Source organism: Odocoileus virginianus, chromosome 9 (genome assembly GCF_023699985.2).
Source record: "Odocoileus virginianus isolate 20LAN1187 ecotype Illinois chromosome 9, Ovbor_1.2, whole genome shotgun sequence".
Classification (NCBI taxonomy): domain Eukaryota; kingdom Metazoa; phylum Chordata; class Mammalia; order Artiodactyla; family Cervidae; genus Odocoileus; species Odocoileus virginianus.
This window is the reverse complement of record NC_069682.1, coordinates 6366689-6387717: the sequence shown is the minus strand read 5'-3', so window position 1 is coordinate 6387717 and position 21029 is coordinate 6366689. Positions and strand designations below refer to the sequence as shown.

Here is a 21029-nt window from a genome sequence, read left to right as displayed (position 1 = left end):
GATGTGCCCGCTTACTACAGTCTTGTTAACAGTGCAGAAAGGGTCTCTACACGTTATTTATCTTCGGACTAAACAGTTCAGTTTAGCACACAGTAAATTCTTGAGCAAAGAAATTTTCATCACACTAAAATTAGATACCATTTTTAGTCCCAACCATCTTGGAGACTTTTTTCCTCCCTACTGAAGTCTTCCTTTCAAGTTTATTTTTATGGCTTTTCACCAGGTTGTTATAAAATCTGAAACAGTTCATTGTGGGCTCTTTGAAAGGATTTCCCACAGCTGTATGTGAAGATCTTTATCTCCTTCATGTATTAATCCTAGACAGCCTGATTTTTTCCCATGCTGGAGTGATCTTCTGCACATGTCACTTGTCTGTTCACTTCAAAAGGAGCTCTTGCCTTAAGAGTATAGGAGCAGCGGTAAACTGAGGGTGTGGGAGTCAGACTCTAAGAAAGTGGAACCTTGATGTTACTATATATGTGTGTGACACGTACGTGCATGTACTTTACAGCAGAGAAAAGGCTATAATCTTAAAACAGATATATCATTCCCTGAGAAACATTCGAGATAAGGAACACAGTCTCACTTAGAGAAAGGACTACATACAATAATGTTACTTCTTGGAAGTGCAGACAGATGCCTTGGCAGCAGTGAGGGGTGAACTTGGCCACACTTTATACACTGTCATCTTCTCTCAGCTGGGCAGGGCTGCCCCCATGCAGAGGGCTAATGCCCGCAAGGCAGCTTCTAAACTGGTTCAAGAGGGAGGGGAGATATGTATTCCTATGGCTGATTTATGTTGATGTATGGCAGAAACCAAACAATATTATAAAGCAGTTGTCCTCCAATTAAAAATAAATAAATTTTTAAAAAAGAAAGCTTATCTTGACTTCCTGTTATCCGCCACTAGATATGGTTATTCAGCCATCATGATATGTTCTCTGAAATTTATTATTTCAAAACAAAGTGCTTTGTAAATGGAAAGAACTACTCCAGGGAGAGTGACATTTGATAGTGCAGGGTAGAGTGTGGGGGTTACCAGAGCCTGAACTGGAGTGCTAGGGTTTGCATCATGGTTCCTCTGCTTACTCAGCTTGAGACAAATTACTCAGTCTCTCTCTTTCAGTTTTGTCAACAACAGAATGAAAATTGTAATAAATAATAGAATCTACCTCATAGTGTTATTGTGAGGATTAAAGTAGTTCATATATAAAAGGAAGTAAATAGCACTATTTCCTGATGCATAGTAAGTGCTGTAGCAGTATTAAATTGTTACTGTTTTCTAAAGTAGTATAACCATTGGTTTCTTTGCATTGGAAGGACAAATCTGAGCTCATCCAAATACAAATAAGACAGTGTCCAGCAGCTCAGAGAAGGCTGACATGGTGTAATAACATTCTGGAAGGTGGCTTTGTGGATTCTGAAGCTTCTTACTCTTCAGACTGGTTCTTCATACTTTGATACCAATTATCTTTGAACTCTTCCCAACAGACACACAAGAATAAAACAGAGCATCTGTGTGATCCATCACAAGGAACCCAGAACATCATATACATGTAGCCAGAATGTTATAACAGTAATAGCAGGTAGTTTATAGCACCATGTGCCTGATGTTAACTAAGTCCTCACAGTAACCCTAGATGGTAGGTGCCCCACTTTACAAAGAAGGACACAAACATGAATGCTGTAGCTTGAGTGGAGTTTAGCCAGAGTTTAAACCCAAGCTAATCACTCCAGACTCAAGTGCTCTTAACTGCCATTGGTTACTACCTCTCCTTCAGGAACATCTCATCTGACATCTTGTGGTCTCCAGAAGTCCCTGCATCCTTGGAAGTTTTTCTAATCAAGAGCCACCTTTGCCATAAGTAATTTTGTCTAATAATAGTAGACAACAGGAAGTTAAACAAAGATCAGCTTTGTCTTTGGAGAAGGAGAAAGGGTTTTGTTAAACTTTTACTTCCAGGTAGTTATTGTCAAATTGTCACTAAACAGATGAATTTTTCAATTTGCTGATGAGTTTTAAGAGTTTATATATTTAAATTACTTTTTTTTTTCTTTGATCTCTTCTATTGTTCTTATGCTAAGAAAATGTTTCTTCTACTTTAAGATCAGGTAGCTGTTCCCCTGTATTTTTTCATAGGTTTTTTTGTTTGTTTGTTTGTTTTTTAGTTTTAACTCTTTAATACATCTGCATTTTGTTTTTCTGTACATTATGCAGTATGGCTGCTAGGTTGGGAAGATCCCCTGGAATAGGAAATGGCAACCCACTGCAGTATTCTTGCCTGGGAAATCCCATGGACAGAGGAGCCTGGTGGGCTGCAGTCAGTGGGGTCGCACAGACTCGGACATGAATGAGTGACTGAGCACATGCACAGCTATCACTCAAGGATTACTTTGCAGAATAGAACAAGTTGCCTAGCACCAGTTATTGACTAATCCCTCCTTTTTCCAGTGACGTATGATGCTACATTTTATTGTATGCTAAGCCATACTGTTCTATTTTTCTCATTGTATAGTTACAACATTTTTGGTTTTTTCCACTTTGTAAGTACACTTTAGCATACTGTATCAGTAGTAAATCAGATCTATCTCATTCCTTGCAAAGATTTCCTTGAATAAAATTTTATTTAGAATTTTATTAAATGTATATATGAGAAGATACTGAATTCTATCTAGTGTTTATTCCATTTCTGCCAAAATAATCTTACAAGTTTTCTTTTTAATTGATGTAGAATTATACATTACTTTAAGAAGAAATTCCTTTTTTATAATATTCACTCATCATGTCCAGACCATTATTATTCTATTCATACCCATAGTCATCCCAGTAATACTTTTGTTTGTTTCTTTAGTTTCTATATATTTATTGGTAAGATTATTTCTAGATACCTTGCATTTTTGTTATAAACAAAATTTTTTAAATAAATAGTATAAGCAAATTTTTGTTTGTGATAGTCATAATTTTTAACCCTTCTATGTTGGTTTGTTGTACCAGGTATAAAAGAAAAGAAAAAATCAACAAAATCTGCAAAAGATGACATATCTCCAGAGGAAGAAGCTGAAATAGAAAGACAAAAGGTAATGGTCATGGTTACATGTTTAATGGACAAGTGATGTGTACACTTCAAATGAAAGTGTCCATATGAGTTTCCAGTATGTCTAATTAAAAAATAACTGATTTTAACAGTGAAGTTTATAAATATTTTAGCAGCGTTATTTTAAAATATTTCCTTTTCACCAAACATTTCTCCAAGTACAGAGTTAAAATTTAGCTCACACCCAAGGCATGTCCCTTTGTGATTAAGAGGAAAATATCTTATCTTTTAAAACCCTTATTATAACTGACAATAAAGGACAAAACCAACAATAAGAGACAAAAATACTAATATTAAAACCTCGAAATAATATTGACGTGGTTTTAATTCAGTCTGAATCTGTCCTGTAATAGAGTTTGCTTTATGGCTTGTTAAATGCTCCTTTCTCTCTTTTTATTATTGAAAATTAATGTGCAGAATTAAAGCCTTTCTTGGAAGTGTAGTGAATATTATCCTTAAGCACTTCATCATAACCCACAGCACAAAGTAGTACGTGTTTTTGCTGAGACAGGAATTGGAGTCAGCAGCATTCTTGAGTCTGATGTTCCAGCACTGTCTAGGAGGGAGCCAGGCTGGTCACCTAAACTCTGCATCTTAATGCATCTTTTATTGCATATGCAATAGTGTTCATAGAGTTAAGGAACACAAAGAAAATCTTTGTTTGTAGGAAATCATTCTAAAAAGAAAGCCAGCTGTAGGTACCAGTCATGGAAAGGAGAGGAAATTAAAGCAGTCCAAGTGGGTAGTGGAGGAAGATTGTTTTTTCTGTAGCATGCATGGTTGTTTACTTGATTCTTGAAGATTTACATTTAATCCTGTGGTCAGTAGAAAATACCTGTTGAGTGGAAACAGGCATTATATTAGATTTCAGAAGCAAATATTAAGATCTTGCCTTCATAGAAATATATCAATATTGAAGAAGTAGAGGCAAAAACAGCAAAAGAAGAAAGGAGTTCACTGTTCCTAAAGCACATATGTGGAAAGTCTAGTCTCTATCACAGCCTACTACATGTTTACGAGATTTAGTGTCTGCTCAAAAAGACCAAAGTGAAAATGAGGAATTTTTATTTGGGGAACTTGAGGACTTCTGTTTCTACCACCTACTGATTAGTTACATAGTATGAAATATGGTCTGGTTTTTAAATAAAGCGTTCACGCCTCTCCTGTTGTCAGTGATGTTGCTCCAAAAAATTATACTTGTGCTGTACAGCGGTCTGTGGGTTTCTTTATGGGTTCAGTGATCCACAGTCAGTGGTGGATGACAGGTGTCACCCCAGAGCACTGATGACTGGCTTCTCCTTTTCTGAGGGGATTTCTGTGCTCCATACTCCTGTTTGAGGAGAGAAAAACACTGTCGTTCATGTGAACTCTTCTTTTCTCTCCACAGGCTGAAATGGCTTTGCTTGTGATGGATGAGGAGGAAGAGAGCAAGAAGCACTTCAATTATAACAAGATTGTGGAGCACCAGAATCTGAGCAAAAAGAAGAAAAAACAGCTCATGAAGAAGAAGGAATTATTGGAGGATGACTTTGAGGTAACCAGGGACAGAAGTCGTTATTCTGTTAAAAGCTGGCATTGAATCTAAAGTCAGCTCTTTAGATAAAAATTGAGCTTGGCCCCTTGATCTCAGGAAGGACCCATTGTGGAGCCAAAACTACCATCTTTTTAGTCCAGTATAACCAGTTCATCCCCAGGGTGGTTCTCTGAGTGTCAGGTGAAGTAGTAGGCTTCTCTTTTGGTAGCTATGTTGCACCAAAATATGTAGCTTTTAGCATTAGAATCACATGCAGTGTGATGCTCACACTGGGAAAGTTCTGCATCATTAAGCCTGACAACAAAATAGCAGATTGACGTCACACTCTGTGTGAAAGGGCCAGAGCCGTAGGTGTGATGTGTTTTTTTTTGGCTGCGCTGGGTCTGCGTTTCGCTGCATGGGCTCTCTGTTGCTCTGCACAGGCTTTTTCTAGCTCTGGTGAGCAGGGGCTGCCCTGTAGCTGTGGTACTCAGGCTTCTCGTGATGGGTTCTCAGAGGAATATGAACTCTAGGGTGCATGGGCTCAGCGGTTGAGGCATGTAGGCTTAGTTGTCCAGTTTGTGAAGTCTTCCTCTACCAGGGGTCAGACCCACATCTCCTGCGTTGGCAGTCAGTTCCTTAACCACTGGACCACCGGGAAAGTTGTTAATTGCTCTCTTGTTTCCACTGTTCCCTCTTTTCCCTCTTTTTTTACTAAGTACATATTTCTAGTGGCCACACAGTGCCCATTCTTGGGTTTGAGCGCTGTACAGAAAACTTACAGACAGCTCTCAGGAACTATTTGATGACTTCCATCCATTGGCATGGAAGAATAGACTCCGAAGAAGATGGGAGAGATTTTGAATTTGTTTAGAGAATTGAGACAAGCATACAAATAACTTCTAAGCAGCATTGAGAGGGACTTTGAGACCACTGTGTAACTCTGGTTTCTGTAAGTCAGCTCCAAGTATGGTGCTGTTCCACTGAATCAATTTTTGGTAAATTAGTTTTCTTTAGAAAAAGTTAAAAGCAGAGAATGATTTATAGTCAAATCTTCTATTATGATAACTAATCATCATGCAGAAAATGATGTCTTATGCATGATGACCATCACATATAAAAACATTTTTCGTGAGTGTGGTAGTAGTATCACGCCTGTGGTCCTTACTACAAATAACTCTACAGTCCATCTCTGGGTGGGCTCTTTTTCACAGGGGAATGATGAGTGGCAGTGAGGGAGTCATGCTCACTTTCTGTCTGGTCACTCCTGTACCCAGCAATACTTGAAGGCCTGGCTGGAGTTAAGAGTATGCTCTTAAAATGTGGGAATGCAGTGTTTTTGTAGAAAGATAAAGGATGCAGTGTTTTTGTAGAAAGATAAAGGATAAATTTGGAGCTTGTATCTGATCAGATCTTAGTCTTGGGGGTACCATCTTTCCCATTATGATCTTTAAATCTGCTGTTATGATTCACTCCCAGTAGCTGCTCATTTTGGCACCAAGGTTGAAAAAAAAATTTTATTGTACTAAGAAGGCAGTGACTTCGCCTAAAATTCCAATAGGAGATATCATCATTGGCTTAATTATCTCAGCCAGAAAGAGATTTCACACCGTAAGCATAGGCGAGCCTGTGTCTCCTTTGGTCACTCCTGCAGACAGTCTAAGAGGCTGCAGTAGTAACAGACCACTGTGTAATATATAGACTGTGATAATTCCCTTCCAAGGATATTGTCATTGTGTGATAAGAACAGTGTGCCGTGCACATGTGGTTCAAGAATAAACTTAAAAACTCCATTGAAGATCTGTGGAGGAATGGCTTTCTAATGAGTCAATGCAAAATACATTTGTATTTTTTATCATCAGTTCACTGACTTTTTGAACTCTGGTCTTACTAGGTTTACTAATTTTATGTATTTATACTTTCCTTTTGGGTTTGCAGGTCAATGTTAAGGATGCAAGGTTTCAGGCAATGTATACTTCCCACTTGTTCAATTTGGATCCTTCAGATCCTAATTTCAAGAAAACAAAAGCTATGGAAAAAATCCTTGAGGAGAAAGCCCGTCAGAGAGAACAAAAAGAGCAAGAACTTACTCAGGCAGTAAAGAAAAAGGAGAGTGAAATTCAAAAGGAATCACACAAGAGATCCATTGATCCTGCCTTGTCAATGTTGATTAAATCTGTAAAAAACAAAACAGAGCAGTTTCAAGCAAGAAAAAAGCAAAAAGTCAAATAATTGTTTGTTGTTTCTTTTTGAATTGAGAATGTAGAAAGTATACAGAAGTGGTGGAAGGATTACTTATTGGGAACAGTCTACCTTTCAAGAATATTAGTAAAATCTGACAGTCATAAAATTTATTTTCCATGTATAACAGACCTAATTGTGGGTGGTTGAAAGATTTGTACTGTGTATTTCCACAAATTAATCATAATCAATCCAGACTATAAGGTTTATAAAATTTTAATATTTTTTACTCTTTTAGCTTTTTAAAAGACTGTTTACAATTCCTATGTAAAAAAAAATAGAGTACTACCCAAGTCTTGAGTTGGAGTAAGAGTTGGGAACAATTTGAAAATATGTATATACAATACATTAATTTCTCTGGAAGCAGGAGGCAGATTTAGATACTTGTTTAAGTAATTTATTTTTCTAGCCATAATGAATAGAAGCCAGTAACTTTCTTTGTTGTTTGGTCATGTTTATTATAGTTCATTAATTTATAAATAAAAGTTTTAATTATTTTGTGTACACTGATTTATTTCATCTTATTCACCTCGAATAAACCACTCTCTGGAAAACTATCTAAAAACCGAACTAACTCTTTAAGAGTACATCTCCATGAAAAGGCAGTTCCAGGTTTGCATTACTCATAATTGTATTTGAAATGTTTGTGAACTCTGTGATGATTTTTCTAATTATAGTAACAGTAAATCCTTCTGTCTGCCCTTCAGATTTTTGAAATGCCTGGAATGGTAGATATGCTGCTGTGGAGTTTAAGAAATCTTAATTTTTTAATTAAATTAAAATACACCTTTGAGGCCTTAATACTCCTGGATCTCATCTGGTCTAGATTTTATAAACTGTTAACTGACCACTTAGAAGAAGTAGTTGTGCTATATAGGTAAATGAAAATTAAAAAACCCAAAATGATCACTTGGGGGAAAAAAAGGCAGTAGGAATTTGTCCAAGTTTTTGATTAACAGTAAACTTACATCATCGGTACAAAAACTCAAGCCCGCCAATGTACTATATGTTTTCAAGAATAAAAGGATATGAGACATGGAATGATGTCAAGATAATAAGGGCATATAAACAGTCTCTGAAAGGGAAAGGGAAAAAGAAGCTATCTAAAATTGCTCATAATAACAGAAAAATGCAGAGTATGTGCAGGGCATGGTGTTCTTACCATAAAGTGCTGACATTGTTAGGTAGTCCAGCCAAATAAAGCAGTATTTACATACTCATCACAAAAGATCGTGAATCTTAATGTATTTTTGAATATTGTCTATAAACAGTTGTATATATTTCATTTATGCAAGGAAAAAGACTTTTTTCCTTTAAACTTTAATCATAGTGTTGGGATTACTCAGTTTGATTTTTAAATTACTGTGAAATTTAGCCCTTTGGTTTTTTGGGGTTTTTTTAGCCCTTTGGTTTTTTAATTGGTTTGGTTTGGATTTTTGTTTTTGAGCCCTTTGTTGTTAAGTCACTATATTTAATTGTAACTCTCATTTTACTAGTCAGGCACACACTTGATTATAACAAATAAATGGAACATATGCACAGCCCTGGCTCCTTTTCTCAGAAAGTTGATATTTTTTTAAGTATAAAAAAAGAATGGCATTATCAGGTACTTTGTTAAATAAACATTCTACACCAAGAATATTAGGTTCTCAATAAATAATTCCTGGTAGTAAAAATCAGGATAAAAAAATGGCCACTGTCACACTACCCACAATGTGAGGGTAGTTTGGGTGACTCTTAAGGTCACATTTATTTTGATTGGATTGTTGTTCATGGTATCTGTAATAATACAAAGACCAAAGACAGTACAAATAATACCTGCACATTGGTGTTTATTGTTAATATGTAGAGATGAGATTGCTTCTGGAGAATCCATCTGTCTCTCAAACTTAAGCGTAAAAATACTCAACAAAATATTAGCATATTAAATCTAACAATATATAAAAAGAATTATGCACCAAGAGGGTTTAATTATATGGCCTAGGAGGTTTAATTCCAGGTATGCAAAACTGGTTCTTTCACAACCAACCAAAGTAATCCACTGTATTAACAGGTTTAAGAAGAGAGAAAGTATTTGACAAAATTTAATATTCATTAAAAAAAAAAAAAGTTTGGAATAGAGGGAAAGAGACTCTTCAGAGTCCCTTGGACCTCAAGGTGATCAAACCAGTCCATCCTAAAGGAAATCAGTGCTGAATATTCATTGGAAGGACTGATGCTGAAGCTGAAACTCCGATACTTTGGCCACCTGATGCAATGAACTGACTCATTGGAAAAGACCCTGGTGCTGGGGGAGATTGAAGGCTGGTAGGAGAAGGGGACGACAGAGGAGGAGATGGTTGGATGGCATCACTGACTCGATGGACATGAGTTTGAGCAAGCTCCAGGAGTTGGGTGATGGACAGGGTGGCCCGGCGTATTGAAGCTCATGGGGTCACAAAGAATCAGACACGACTGAGCAACTGAACTGAACTGAAGCCACTGTCAAGCAGGAGCCGAGTGTTCAATCCCTAGGGTGGGACGCTCCCCTGGAGGAGGAAATGGCAAGCCACTGCAGTATTCTTGCCTGGGAAATCCTGTGGAGAGCGGAGCCTGGCGGCCACAGTCCACAGGGGTTGCAAGAGTCAAACATGACTTAGCAACTAAACAACAATGACTAGTTCCTCTAATACCCTGTTACAGTGACTGTTTAAACTTTCCTTGTTCAAATGCTTTCTCCTGATTGGATGCTGACACTCAAGGATACAAAGATTATCTCACCTGAACAATATTGGGTCCTGAATGATCCCTTTATTCCTTTTTTTTTTTTTTAAGCCACAACTTATAGGATCTCAGTTCCATGACCATTGGTTGAAGCCTCACCCTTGGCAGTGAAAGCAAAGGCATGGAGTCCTAATCATTGGACCACCAGGGAATTCCCAGTCCTCCCATTCCTAAATCTACATTCCCATGCTCATGAGGCCTAACTTTCACTCTCCAAGATCATGCAAATTTCCTTGATTCCTGACCACGGTGGTGGTGGTTTAGTCACTAAGTGGTGTCTGACTCTTGTGACCCCATGGACTATAGCCTGCCAGGGTCCTCTGTCCATGGGATTCTCCAGGCAAGAATACTGGAGTGAGTTGCCATTTCCTTCTCCAGGGGATCTTCCTGACCCAGGAATCGAACCCGGGTCTCCTGCATTGCAGACAATTCTTTACTGACTGAGCTACAAGGGAAGATCCTGACCATTCTGGTGACTTACTGCTTTATAACAAATCACCCTCAAACTTTGCAATTTAAAACAACCATAATCATTTATTTTCTTAAAAATACTCAGTGTCCAGAGGGCTCAATGGAGAAGGCTCATGTATTCTCCACATCCCCTTAGCTGAGAACTAGCAGATTTGCTTCCAAAATGCCTCCTTCAGTGACTTGCAAGTTAGTGCCAGCTGTTGATTAGGAGCATGGGAGCTGGGTTCCAAAGGTGATCAAGATGGAGGCTCTCACTTTTTCTGATCTAGACTCTGATGTCACAGAGTGTCACTCCTGCCATCCATACTTAACTCACCGAGGTGGTTGAACAGGTCTTCCCACGTGAGGGGTTATAAACTCCACCTCCTAAAGAAGAGAGTGGCAAAGTCTTTGAAGAGTATGCATGTCCAAAAATGTGGTCGCAGCCATTTTTGGAAAATGAGGCTTGCCTCACCAGCCACTTCATGAAAACCTTCCCCTGCACATTAATATAATTGTAATATACAATTGTATTAGTTGTAATATATATATTGCAATTATAGTAAGTGCTCCATTATTTGAGGTCACCCGAGTCTGTAGCCTTTGCAAGCATGAGTATAAGCAACAGCCCAAATCAGTGAAGAAAACTCTATACCAGCAGTTAGACCATAGTCGATAGGATCATTAAGAAGATCAGACCAATAAAAAAGGTTATACATGCTCCTCAAGGGACTTTCAGTGACTGTGGGTAAAACTAATGGTTGTTTCTAAATATGCATTCTTTCCATCGTCCATGTTAACCATAGGACTTTCCAGAATAAAACAATTTTGCCCGACCTTCTTTGCAGCCTTTTGGAAGCAGATGACAGCTTCTAGGGATCTTCATTTTGATGTTAGCAGACTAGTTTTGCCTCTTCCCTTCTCTCCTTCTACCTGATTGCCTGGAATGTAGATGTAATGCTTTGAGTTCCAGCAGCCATATTGTATCCTGAGTACAAAACTCCATTTTGTAGAAATAGTATTAAATTCATTATGTAGAAATAATTTAATCATAATAATAAATTAAAATTATGTACTACTAATAACTTCATTATGTAGACTGATAACTAGTGGATAGTTAGCTGGAAGGAGCCAGGATCCCTGAGGACTTTGTGGCGCACAGCCACCATATCACCCATGGACTGTCTTTTTTGAGATAACTATGTAACAATGGATATGAGAGTTGGACCATAAAGAAGGCTGAGTGATGAAGAATTGACACTTTCAAACTGTGGTGCTGGAGAAGCCTCTTGAGAATCCTTGGGACAGCAAGGAGATCCAACCAGTCCATCCTAAAGGAAATCAGTCCTGAATATTCATTGAAAGGACTGATGCTGAAGCTTGAAGCTCCAATATTTTGGCCACCTGATGCAAAGAGCATCCCGCTGGAGAAGACCCTGATGCTGGGAAATATTGAAGGCAGGAGAAGAGGACAGCAGAGGGTAAGATGGCCTCATCGACTCAGTGGACATGAGTCTGAGCAAACTCCAGGAGATAGTGAAGGACAGGGAAGCCAGTGTGTTGCAGTCCATGGGCTCACAGAGAGTCGGACATGACTGATTGACTAAACAATAATGTGACAGAAAAAGAAAATACTGTCTAGTTTAAGCCACTATTTTCTCAAGTCTGTTACTTGCTGTTCTACCTATATCTTAACAGAACAACAAGCAGTCCTGGGCCATAGTCTTTATGGACTATTTTGCCCTGCTTTGCAGATCATTTCTCCATATTCTTAAGGAAATTTGATATTTAATTATAGTCAGAGTACTTGCAGCTTGAGAGGGCCAAAACAGGATGCTCAGTCATGCAAGTTTCCAAGATTTCTGGATATGGACATGAGTCAAGAGAAGTTAGACAAAACTCTTGGACGGCAACTGAGACCCTTTGTTCCACAAACCCCACTGACATTAGAGTTACAAACTCTATATTCAGCATCTATGGGTTCATATTATTACTTCCTTGAAAAGTTTATGAAAAAGGAGTTGCCAAGAGTAACCAGAATCAGGCACACGGGAAAATGAAAGAGTGTGAATGAGAATCTGTGCTCAGCCTAAAGTATGGATTATGCATTACCCAAAATTTGTGAAAATGTAGAGATGAGAACTTCATGCCATATTACAATGCCAAAGCAAATAGACTAAGATTATATTGTGTTGAGGAAAGTTGTGAGAAATGCCAGCTTTGGGGTTATGAGCTGTTTCCATGAATTTTTTTAAATTAAAATTGAGTCATTATCCTTCATACTACATGTGATCTTGTCTTTAGCTGGTCATGAGTTTTTTAATCCTTTTTACTAAAATCTGAACTAAATCAGAAGTATCTTTTCTCTCAGACTAGTAAGAAATAATGTACTCTATCATGTTTCAAGAAGCTCATCTGATGAATAAGGCAAGAAATGGCCAATAAAGTACATTAAATTTTTAAAATCCTTTTGGAAAAATCATTGAACCAAGAATCAGTTACGAAAGACATTTAAGTTAGAGTGAAATGACTCTAAAAGAAGAAGTTTAATCTGACAGCAGTTCATTTGATGAAAGAAAAACTCTGAAAACAACAACTGGATTTATGTATGTTCTTCCATTTGGATCTGTTATTAAGCTTTGTTCTAGGACAATTTTACAGTTCTTCTGGAGGGCCCCAGCAGTATCAGAAACCAGCCAGGGGTTGTGATCCTTCAGATTTCTTTGGATTCAAATGAACCTCAATCCCCTGACCATTGCCTTAGTAATATTGCAAGAAACATAAAACAATTCAAACTACCTCAAGCAAAAACTTCAAAAGATGTGAGGGTGGATTTTATGATAAAGGCCCTGTGGGATCTCACAGAGCTGAATCCAAAGCAAAAGGCAGTTAGTTCTCAGGAAAAGGCTGAGAACAGGAGCTATGCAATGTCCTCAGAAACTCCGCTTCACTCCTCTGTTTTTTTCTATGAGCCTTGTTTTACACACATTGACACCAATAGGCCAATCTCCTTAGCCCACTGAACAAGAAGAATAAGATGACGCCATCAAAGTTTCCACTTTTAAGTTATAGGTCCACTTTTTATGTGGAAGAAGAGAATTTTGCCTTATATTTAAGATTCAGGGATGAATTTGGAACTTTTTGTCGTGATACCGTTAAAACAAAGATAACTTGTCTGTTGAATTAAGTGAAAAGTGAAAGTGTTCGTCGCTCAGTTGTGTCCGACTCTTTGTGACGCTATGTTTTGTACCCCACCATGCTCCTCTGCCCATGGAATTTTCCAGGCAAGAATACTGGAGCTGGTTGCCATGCCCTCCTCCAGAAGATCTTCCCAATCCAGAGATCAAACCGGGGTTGCAGGCAGAATCTGAGCCACCAGGGAAGCCCTGGTTACATACATTTTATATAATTATAAATATAATTAAAATATATATTTATATACAGTTATGTAAGCTAAAAAATTAAACACAGCTTAGTAAATCTCCTTGTGAATATTATATACCAACAAAGACAATTAAAGAAAACTAATCACAATCACAGAAAATTAATCATAGTGATCACATGGACCACAGCCTTGTCTAACTCAATGAAACTATGAGCCATGCCATGTAGGGCCACCCAAGATGGATGGGTCATGGTGGAGAGTTCTGACAAAACATGGTCCACTGGAGAACGGAATGGCAAACCACTTCAGTATTCTTGCCTTGAGAACCCCAGGAATAGTATGAAGAGGCAAAAAGTTATGACACTGAAAGATGAACTCCCCAGGTCCACAGGTGCCCAATATGCTACTGGAAAAGAGTGGAGAAATAACTCCAGAAAGAAGGAAGAGATGCAGCCAAAGCCAAATCAACACCCAGTTGTGGATGTGACTGGTGAGGGAAGTAAAGTCCAATGCTATAAAGAGCAATATTGCACAGGAACCTGGAATATTAGGTCCATGAATCAAGGCAAAGTGAAAGTGCTCAAACAGGAGATGGCAAGAGTGAACATTGACATTTTAGGAATCAGTGAACTAAAATGGACTGGAATGGGAGAATTTAATTCAGATGACCATTATATCTTCTACAGCGGCATGAATCCCTTAGGAGAAATGGAGTATCCACCATCATCAACAAAAGATCCAAAATGCAGTACTTGTATGCAACCTCAAAAACGACAGAATGATCTCTGTTCATTTCCAAGGCAAACCATTCAATATCACAGTAATCCAAAAGTCTATGCCCCAGCCAGTAATGCTGAAGAATTTGAAATTGAATGGTTATGTGAAGACCTACAAGACCTTATAGAACTAACACCCAAACAAGATATCATTTTCATTATAGGGGACTGGAATACAAAAGTAGAAATTCAAGAAGTAACTGGAGTAACAGGCAAATTTGGCCTTGGAGTACAGAATGAAGCAGGGCTAAGGCTGATAGAGTTTTGCCAAGAGAACACACTGATCATAGCAAAGACCCTCTTCCAACAACACAAGAAAAGACTCTATGCTTGGACGTCACCAGATGGTCAATAACGAAATCAGATTGGTTATATTCTTTGCAGCCAAAGATGGAGAAGCTCTATACAGTCAGCAAAAACAAGACTGGAAGCTGACTGTGGCTCAGATCATGAACTCCTCATTGCAAAATTCAGACTTAAATTGAAGAAAGGAGGGAAAACCACTAGACCATTCAGGTATGACCTAAATCAAATCCCTTATGATTATACAGTGGAAGTGACAGATTCATGAGATTAGATCTGATAGAGTGCCTGAAGAACTATGGACAGAGGTCCATGGCATTGTACAGGAGACAGTGATCAAAACCATCCCCAAGATAAAGAAATTCAAAAAGGCAAAATGGGTGTCTGAGGAGGCCTTATAAATAGCTGTGAAAAGAAGAGAAGCTAAAGGGGAAAAGGAGAAAAGGAAAGATATACCCATTTGAATGCAGAGTTCCAAAGAATAGCAAGGAGAGATAAGAAAGCCTTCCTCAGTGATCAATGCAAAGAACTAGAGGAAAGGAATAGAATGGAAAAGACTAGAGATCTCTTCAAGGAAATTAGAGATACCAAGGGAATATTTCATGCAAAGATGGGCTCAATAAAGGACAGAAATGGTATGGACCTAACAGAAGCAGAAGATATTAAGAAGAGGTGGCAAGAATACACAGAACTGTACCAAAAAGATCTTCATGACCCAGATAACCATGATGGTATGATCACTCACCTAGAGCCAGACATCCTGGAATGTGAAGTCAAGTGGGCCTTAGAAAGCATCACTATGAACAAAGCTAGTGGAGGTGATGGAATTCCAGTTGAGCTATTTCAAATCCTAAAAGACGATGCTGTGAAAATGCTGCGCTCAATATACCAGCAAATCTGGAAAACTCAGCAGTGGCCACAGGACTGGAAAAGGTCAGTTTTCATCCCAATCCCAAAGAAAGGCAATGCCAAAGAATGTTCAAACAATGGTACAATTGCACTCATCTCACACACTAGTAAAATAATGCTCAAATTTCTCCAAGCCAGGCTTCAACAGTACATGAATCATGAACTTCCAGATGCTCAAGCTGGATTTAGAAAAGGCAGAGGAACCAGAGATCAAATTACCAACATCCGATGGATCATCATAAAAGCAAGAGAATTCCAGAAAAACATCTACTTCTGCTTTATTGACCATGCCAAAGCCTTTGACTGTGTAGATCACAGGAAACTGGAAAATTCTTCAAGAGATGGGAATACCAGACCACCTGACCTGGCTCTTGAGAAATCTGTATTCAGGTCAATATGCAACAGTTAGAAACAGACATGGGACACCAGACTGGTTCCAAATTGGGAAAGGAGTATGTCAAGGCTGTATATTATCACCCTGCTTATTTAACTTATATGCAGAGTACATCATGTGAAACGCTGGATGAAGCACAATCTAGAATCAAGATTGTTGGGAGAAATATCAATAACCTCACATACACAGATGACACCACACTTTTGGCAGAAAGTGAAGAGGAACTGAGGAGCCTCTTGATGAAAGTGAAAGAGGAGAGTGAAAAATCTGGCTTAAAACTCAACATTCAGAAATCTAAGATCACGGCATCTCTTCCCATTGCTCCATGGCAAAGAGATGGGGAAACAATGGAAACGGTGACACACTTTATTTTTTGATGGTGACTGTGGCCATGAAATTAAGACAGTTGCTCCTTCAAAGAAACGTTATGACCAACCTAGACAGCATATTATAAAGCAGAGACAGTACTTTGCCAACAAAGATCTGTCTGGTTAAAGCTTTGGTTTTTCTGGTAGTCACGTATGGATGTGAGAGCTGGACTATAAAGAAAGCTGTGTGCCGAAGGATTAATGTTTTTGAATTGTGGTGTTGGAGAAGACTCTTGAGAGTTCCTTGGACAGCAAGGAGATCCAACCAGTCCATCCTAAATGAAATCAGTCCTGAATATTCATTGGAAGGACTGATGCTGAAGCTGTAACTCCAATACTCTGGCCACCTGATGCAAAGGACTGACTCACTGGAAAAGACTCTAATGCTGGGGAAGTCTGAAGTCAGTAGGAGAAGGGACGACAGGGAATGAAACGGTTGGATGGCATCACCTACTTGATGAACATGAGTTTAAGCAGGATGAACATGAGTTTAAGCATGCTCTGGGAGTTGGTGATGGACAGGGAGGCTTGGCGTGCTGCAGTCCATGGTGTTGCAGAGAGTCAGATATGACTGTGCAACTAAACTGAACTGAACTGAAGACAGAAGCAATTTTACAGTTATGACTTATATGATAATCTAAAAATGTTCTAAGTTCTAAGCATTTGAAAGCACTAAACAACAAGGATCCTTAATGTCTATAAAGAGGGAAGGAAAACTGAAATCTTCTTTTCTTTAACCTTTGTCTTGATGGAAAGTTCTAACAGGTATTCAACATTCTTAAAGGGCTGGAATTCCCTGGTGGTCTGGTGATTATGGCTCTGCACTTCTCTGCAGGGAACCCAGGTTCAGTCCCTGGTTAGGAGCGTAAGATCCCACAGGCCATGAGGCAAGGCCAAAAGCAAACAAATAACATTCTTAACGGAGGAACTTCAACACCTGATCTTAGTTTTTCAGGATCTAAGAGGAACTTAGTAGACTAAAAGAAGTATGCACAAGATGCTGATAACAGGAGGTACCTCTGGGGAAGACTTTCCTCTGGAAACCTTTGTCTATGGCTTTGTTTTAATATATGTCACTTTTGTTGTTCTTTAGTCTTTCAGTCTGTCCAACTCTTTTGCATCCCCATGAACTGTAGCCCACCAAGCTTCTCTGTCCATGGGATTTCCCAGGCAAGAATACTGGAGTGGGTAGCCATTTCCTTCTCCAGGGAATTTTCCCAACCCAAAGATTGAACCTGTGTCTCCTGCATTGCAGACGGATTCTTTACCACTGAGCCACCTGGGAAGGCCATATATCACTTTTAAAATTCCAAACTCTAATAAAGGGAAAGGTCATAATTCTTAACTGGACCCTATAACTATAAAGGAAATGGAATGTTGGAAGAGCTTGAGTGGCCTGAGGATGAACTGGTAGCAGTTATCAGTGTTAATTTCCTGCTTTCAATGACTGAAATTCAGTGAAGAGCATGACTTTAGGTGATGAGGCGTCATGTCAGGAGCTTGCTGTCACACAATTTAGGGATCAACAAATATCTTTGTACTGTCTTGAAAAATTTTCTGTAAGTTTGAGATTGTTTCAAATAAAGAATTTTTTCAAAATTATTTTTATATAGTCTAAGTTCTAAATTTCCAGAGAGACAATGTGATTGGCTCAGCTTGTGTTCCCTCCTCACCCATTAACTATGGTCAATGAGAGCCAGTTTCCAAAAAAAGTATTAAGGAATTGCTCCAGTGGATGTCCACTGTACCAACGACATCATGGGTCACTGACTTTGAACTGTTGGATTTTTTTAGTAACCCATCAGTATTTCTTAATTAACCCTTTTAGTTATTTGTCTCTTTCCCTCTTTGGGGAAGTGGGGAGGGCCAGGGACTATATATGTGAAATACAACAAGAATCCAAGACTAGCTTCAAAGAGGTATCCAACATGGAACCCTAGGCTATAGACAGTGTAATGATTGCAGCACTCCAGAGAAGTCCCATTCCAATGATCATAGACAGTACTTCCCCATGATGTTTTTTGTTGTTAATTTTTATTGAAATATACTTTATTTGCAATGTTGATTTCAGGTATACATCAAAGTGATTCAGTTATACATACATATATATTTATATTTACTTTTTTTTTGCATTCTCTTCCATTATAGGTTATTACAAGATATTAGGTATGGTTGTCTGTACAATACAGTAGGTCCATGTTGGTTATCTATTCTCTGTTTATGTAGTAGAGTGTATATGTTAATCCCATACTCCTAATTTATTCCTCCCCCTTCCTTTTAGTAAGCATATGTTTGTTTTCTATGTTCACGAGTCTGTTTCTGTTTTGTAGATAGGTTCATTTGTACCATATTTTAGACTCCACATGTAAGTGATAGCATATAGCATTTGTCTTTCTCTTTCTGAGTTACTTCATGATAATCTCTAGCTGCATTCACGTTGCTGCAAATGGTATTATTTGGTGATTTTTTAGGGCTGAGTAATATCCCATTGTTTATATGTGCCACATCCTTATCCATTCATCTCTCAGTGGACAGTTACGTTGTATTCATGTCTTGGCTACTATACATAGTACAGCTTTGAACACTGGACACCATGATGTTTTATCCGATTCCCTGTCCTGGACAAAAAAGAACTAACCTTGACAGATTGTTTAATTTTATTTTTCCTGTACAATATATATTTTTAAATTTATTTGGGTTGTTTTTCAGTACTATTAGATTTGTGCAAAAGTAATCATTCAAGGTTTTGGACCTTGAGTTTTAAATCATTAGAACTAGTCCCAAACACATCTTTATTGATCAAAACAGGAACCAGTACAATCAATACATTTTTGCCAATGAGAAATAAATGTGCTTATTTCCACAGCATAAATATCCATGCTTCAGTATTTGATGAATTCTTGGAAAGCATTTTCTGCATCCTACCTGTTGTGGAAGCATCTTCCCTGCAACAAATTGTTGCGATGCTTGAAGGAGTGGTTGGCAAGAGTTCAGGTGAGTATGGTGGATGAAGCAAAACTTTGTAGTACAATTTGCTCAGCTTTTGAAGTGTTGGTTGTGTGACCTGTGGCCAGGCATTGCTGCAGAGAAGAACGGGGCCCTTTCTGTTGACCATTCTGGCTGCAGGCATTGAAGGTTTCAGTGCACCTCATTGACTTGCTGAGCATGCTTCTCAGATGTAGTGGCTTCACCGGGGTTCAGAAAGCTGTCGTGGACCAGATCAGCAGTAGATCACCAGAGACTAGGAAGCTTTTGGCTTTGGTAAGTGCTTCGGAGCTTCTTCTTGGTCCAACCACTGAGCTTGTTGTCACTGGTTGTCATATAAAATCCACTTTTTGTCACTCATCACAATCCAGTTGACAAATGGTTCTTTGTTGCTTCGTAGGATAAGAGAAGACTACACTTCAAAACAATGATTGTTTTGATTTGTGGTCACCTCATGAGGCACCTGCTTATTGAGGTTTTTCACCTTTCCAGTTTGCTTCAAATGCCAAATGAACATAGAATGATCAGCATTGAGTTCTTGGGCAACTTCTCAAGTAGCTGTAAGAGAATCAGCTTTGATGATCCTCTCAGTTGGTTGTTGTCAACTTCCAATGGCCAGTCACTGCGCTCCTCATCTTCAAGGCTCTAGTCTCCTTTGCAAAACTTCTTGAACCACCACCACACTGTATGTTCACTAGCAGTTCCTGGGCCAAATGCATTGCTGAGGTTGCAAGTGGTTTCTGCTGCTTTATGACCCATTTTAAACTCCAATAAGAAAATTGCTTGAATTTGCCTTTTGTCTAACATCATTTCAATAGTCTAAAATACATAAAAAATAAACAGCAAGTAACAATTCATTGGCAAAAACATAAAGCAAGAAATGCACATTAAAAAAAGAAATGTTTATTAAAATGAAGTGTAAACATACCCCATTCATTCAAGAATGTGTTCCAATATCAAATGGCGAAGTTCAACAGTTGCAAAACCAAAATTACTTTTGCATCAACCTAATATAAAATGAGAAAGTCACCAATGTTTCTTCATTGATTCATAGCACTTAGATGTTCAGGGTTCATGTAAAAAAGAAACCTTATTTTAAGCCACTAGCTGGGAGTTAATTGTTTGGCAGCATGACCTAGCCCGTCCAGTTGGACTGAGATGCTTCATTGCCCCAACCTCCACCCTTTGGGACTCAGTACACTTCCTCATCCCGGTCTTTTTGTATGTATCTGCAAGGAAGCTCTCTTCCTCCCCTGAGAACTTCATTAAATTTTTTGGCATTGCCTATTTAATTAAAAAAATTTTTTTTATTGGAGTATAGTTGATTTATAATGCTGTGTTAGTTTCTTCTGTACAGCAAAATGAATCAGTTATATATATATATATATATATATATATACATAAAACCGGTCTTTTTAAGATTCTATTCCCATATAGGTCATTATCAGAGCATTGAGCAGAGTTCACTGTGCTATACAGTAGGTCTTTATTAGTTACATATTTTGTTTATAGTAATGTGTATATGCCAACCTCAATCTCCTAATTCATCCCTCCTCCCGAACTTGACTGACGTTAAAAGTTATGCATAATTTATTACTATTGTTTATATTAATTATTTTCTTTTGATGGCCTACTTGTAGGATGTCTACTGCTATCACATCAGACTGTATCCTTCCTATTGTGGCAATCTTGAATGAGGGGCTGTGTTACACTACGGTGGGCTCCCACCACTACATCATTGCCATGCAGTGCACAGAGGCTGGGAAAAACGGGACTCTGACCAGGCCAGCAGTTAGCTTTAGGACCCAAGGCAAATAATGAGGGTGTCCACAGCAATGGATATGTAG

General features: G+C 38.4%; 1 protein-coding gene across 3 annotated transcripts in view; it reads left to right on the top strand.

Annotated features, from left to right (window-relative positions):
• The window catches only part of ESF1 (ESF1 nucleolar pre-rRNA processing protein homolog), a 52446-nt gene extending 45093 nt beyond the window's left edge, over positions 1-7353 (top strand). For all 3 annotated transcript variants that reach the window (XM_020908778.2, XM_020908777.2, XM_020908776.2), the window contains exons 12-14: positions 2996-3078; positions 4483-4629; positions 6547-7353. In XM_020908778.2, the coding sequence (XP_020764437.2) occupies positions 2996-3078; positions 4483-4629; positions 6547-6840 (524 nt within the window). In that variant the 3' untranslated portion in view covers positions 6841-7353. The remainder of the gene's footprint in view (positions 1-2995; positions 3079-4482; positions 4630-6546) is intronic.
• The last annotated feature ends 13676 nt before the right edge of the window (positions 7354-21029 follow it).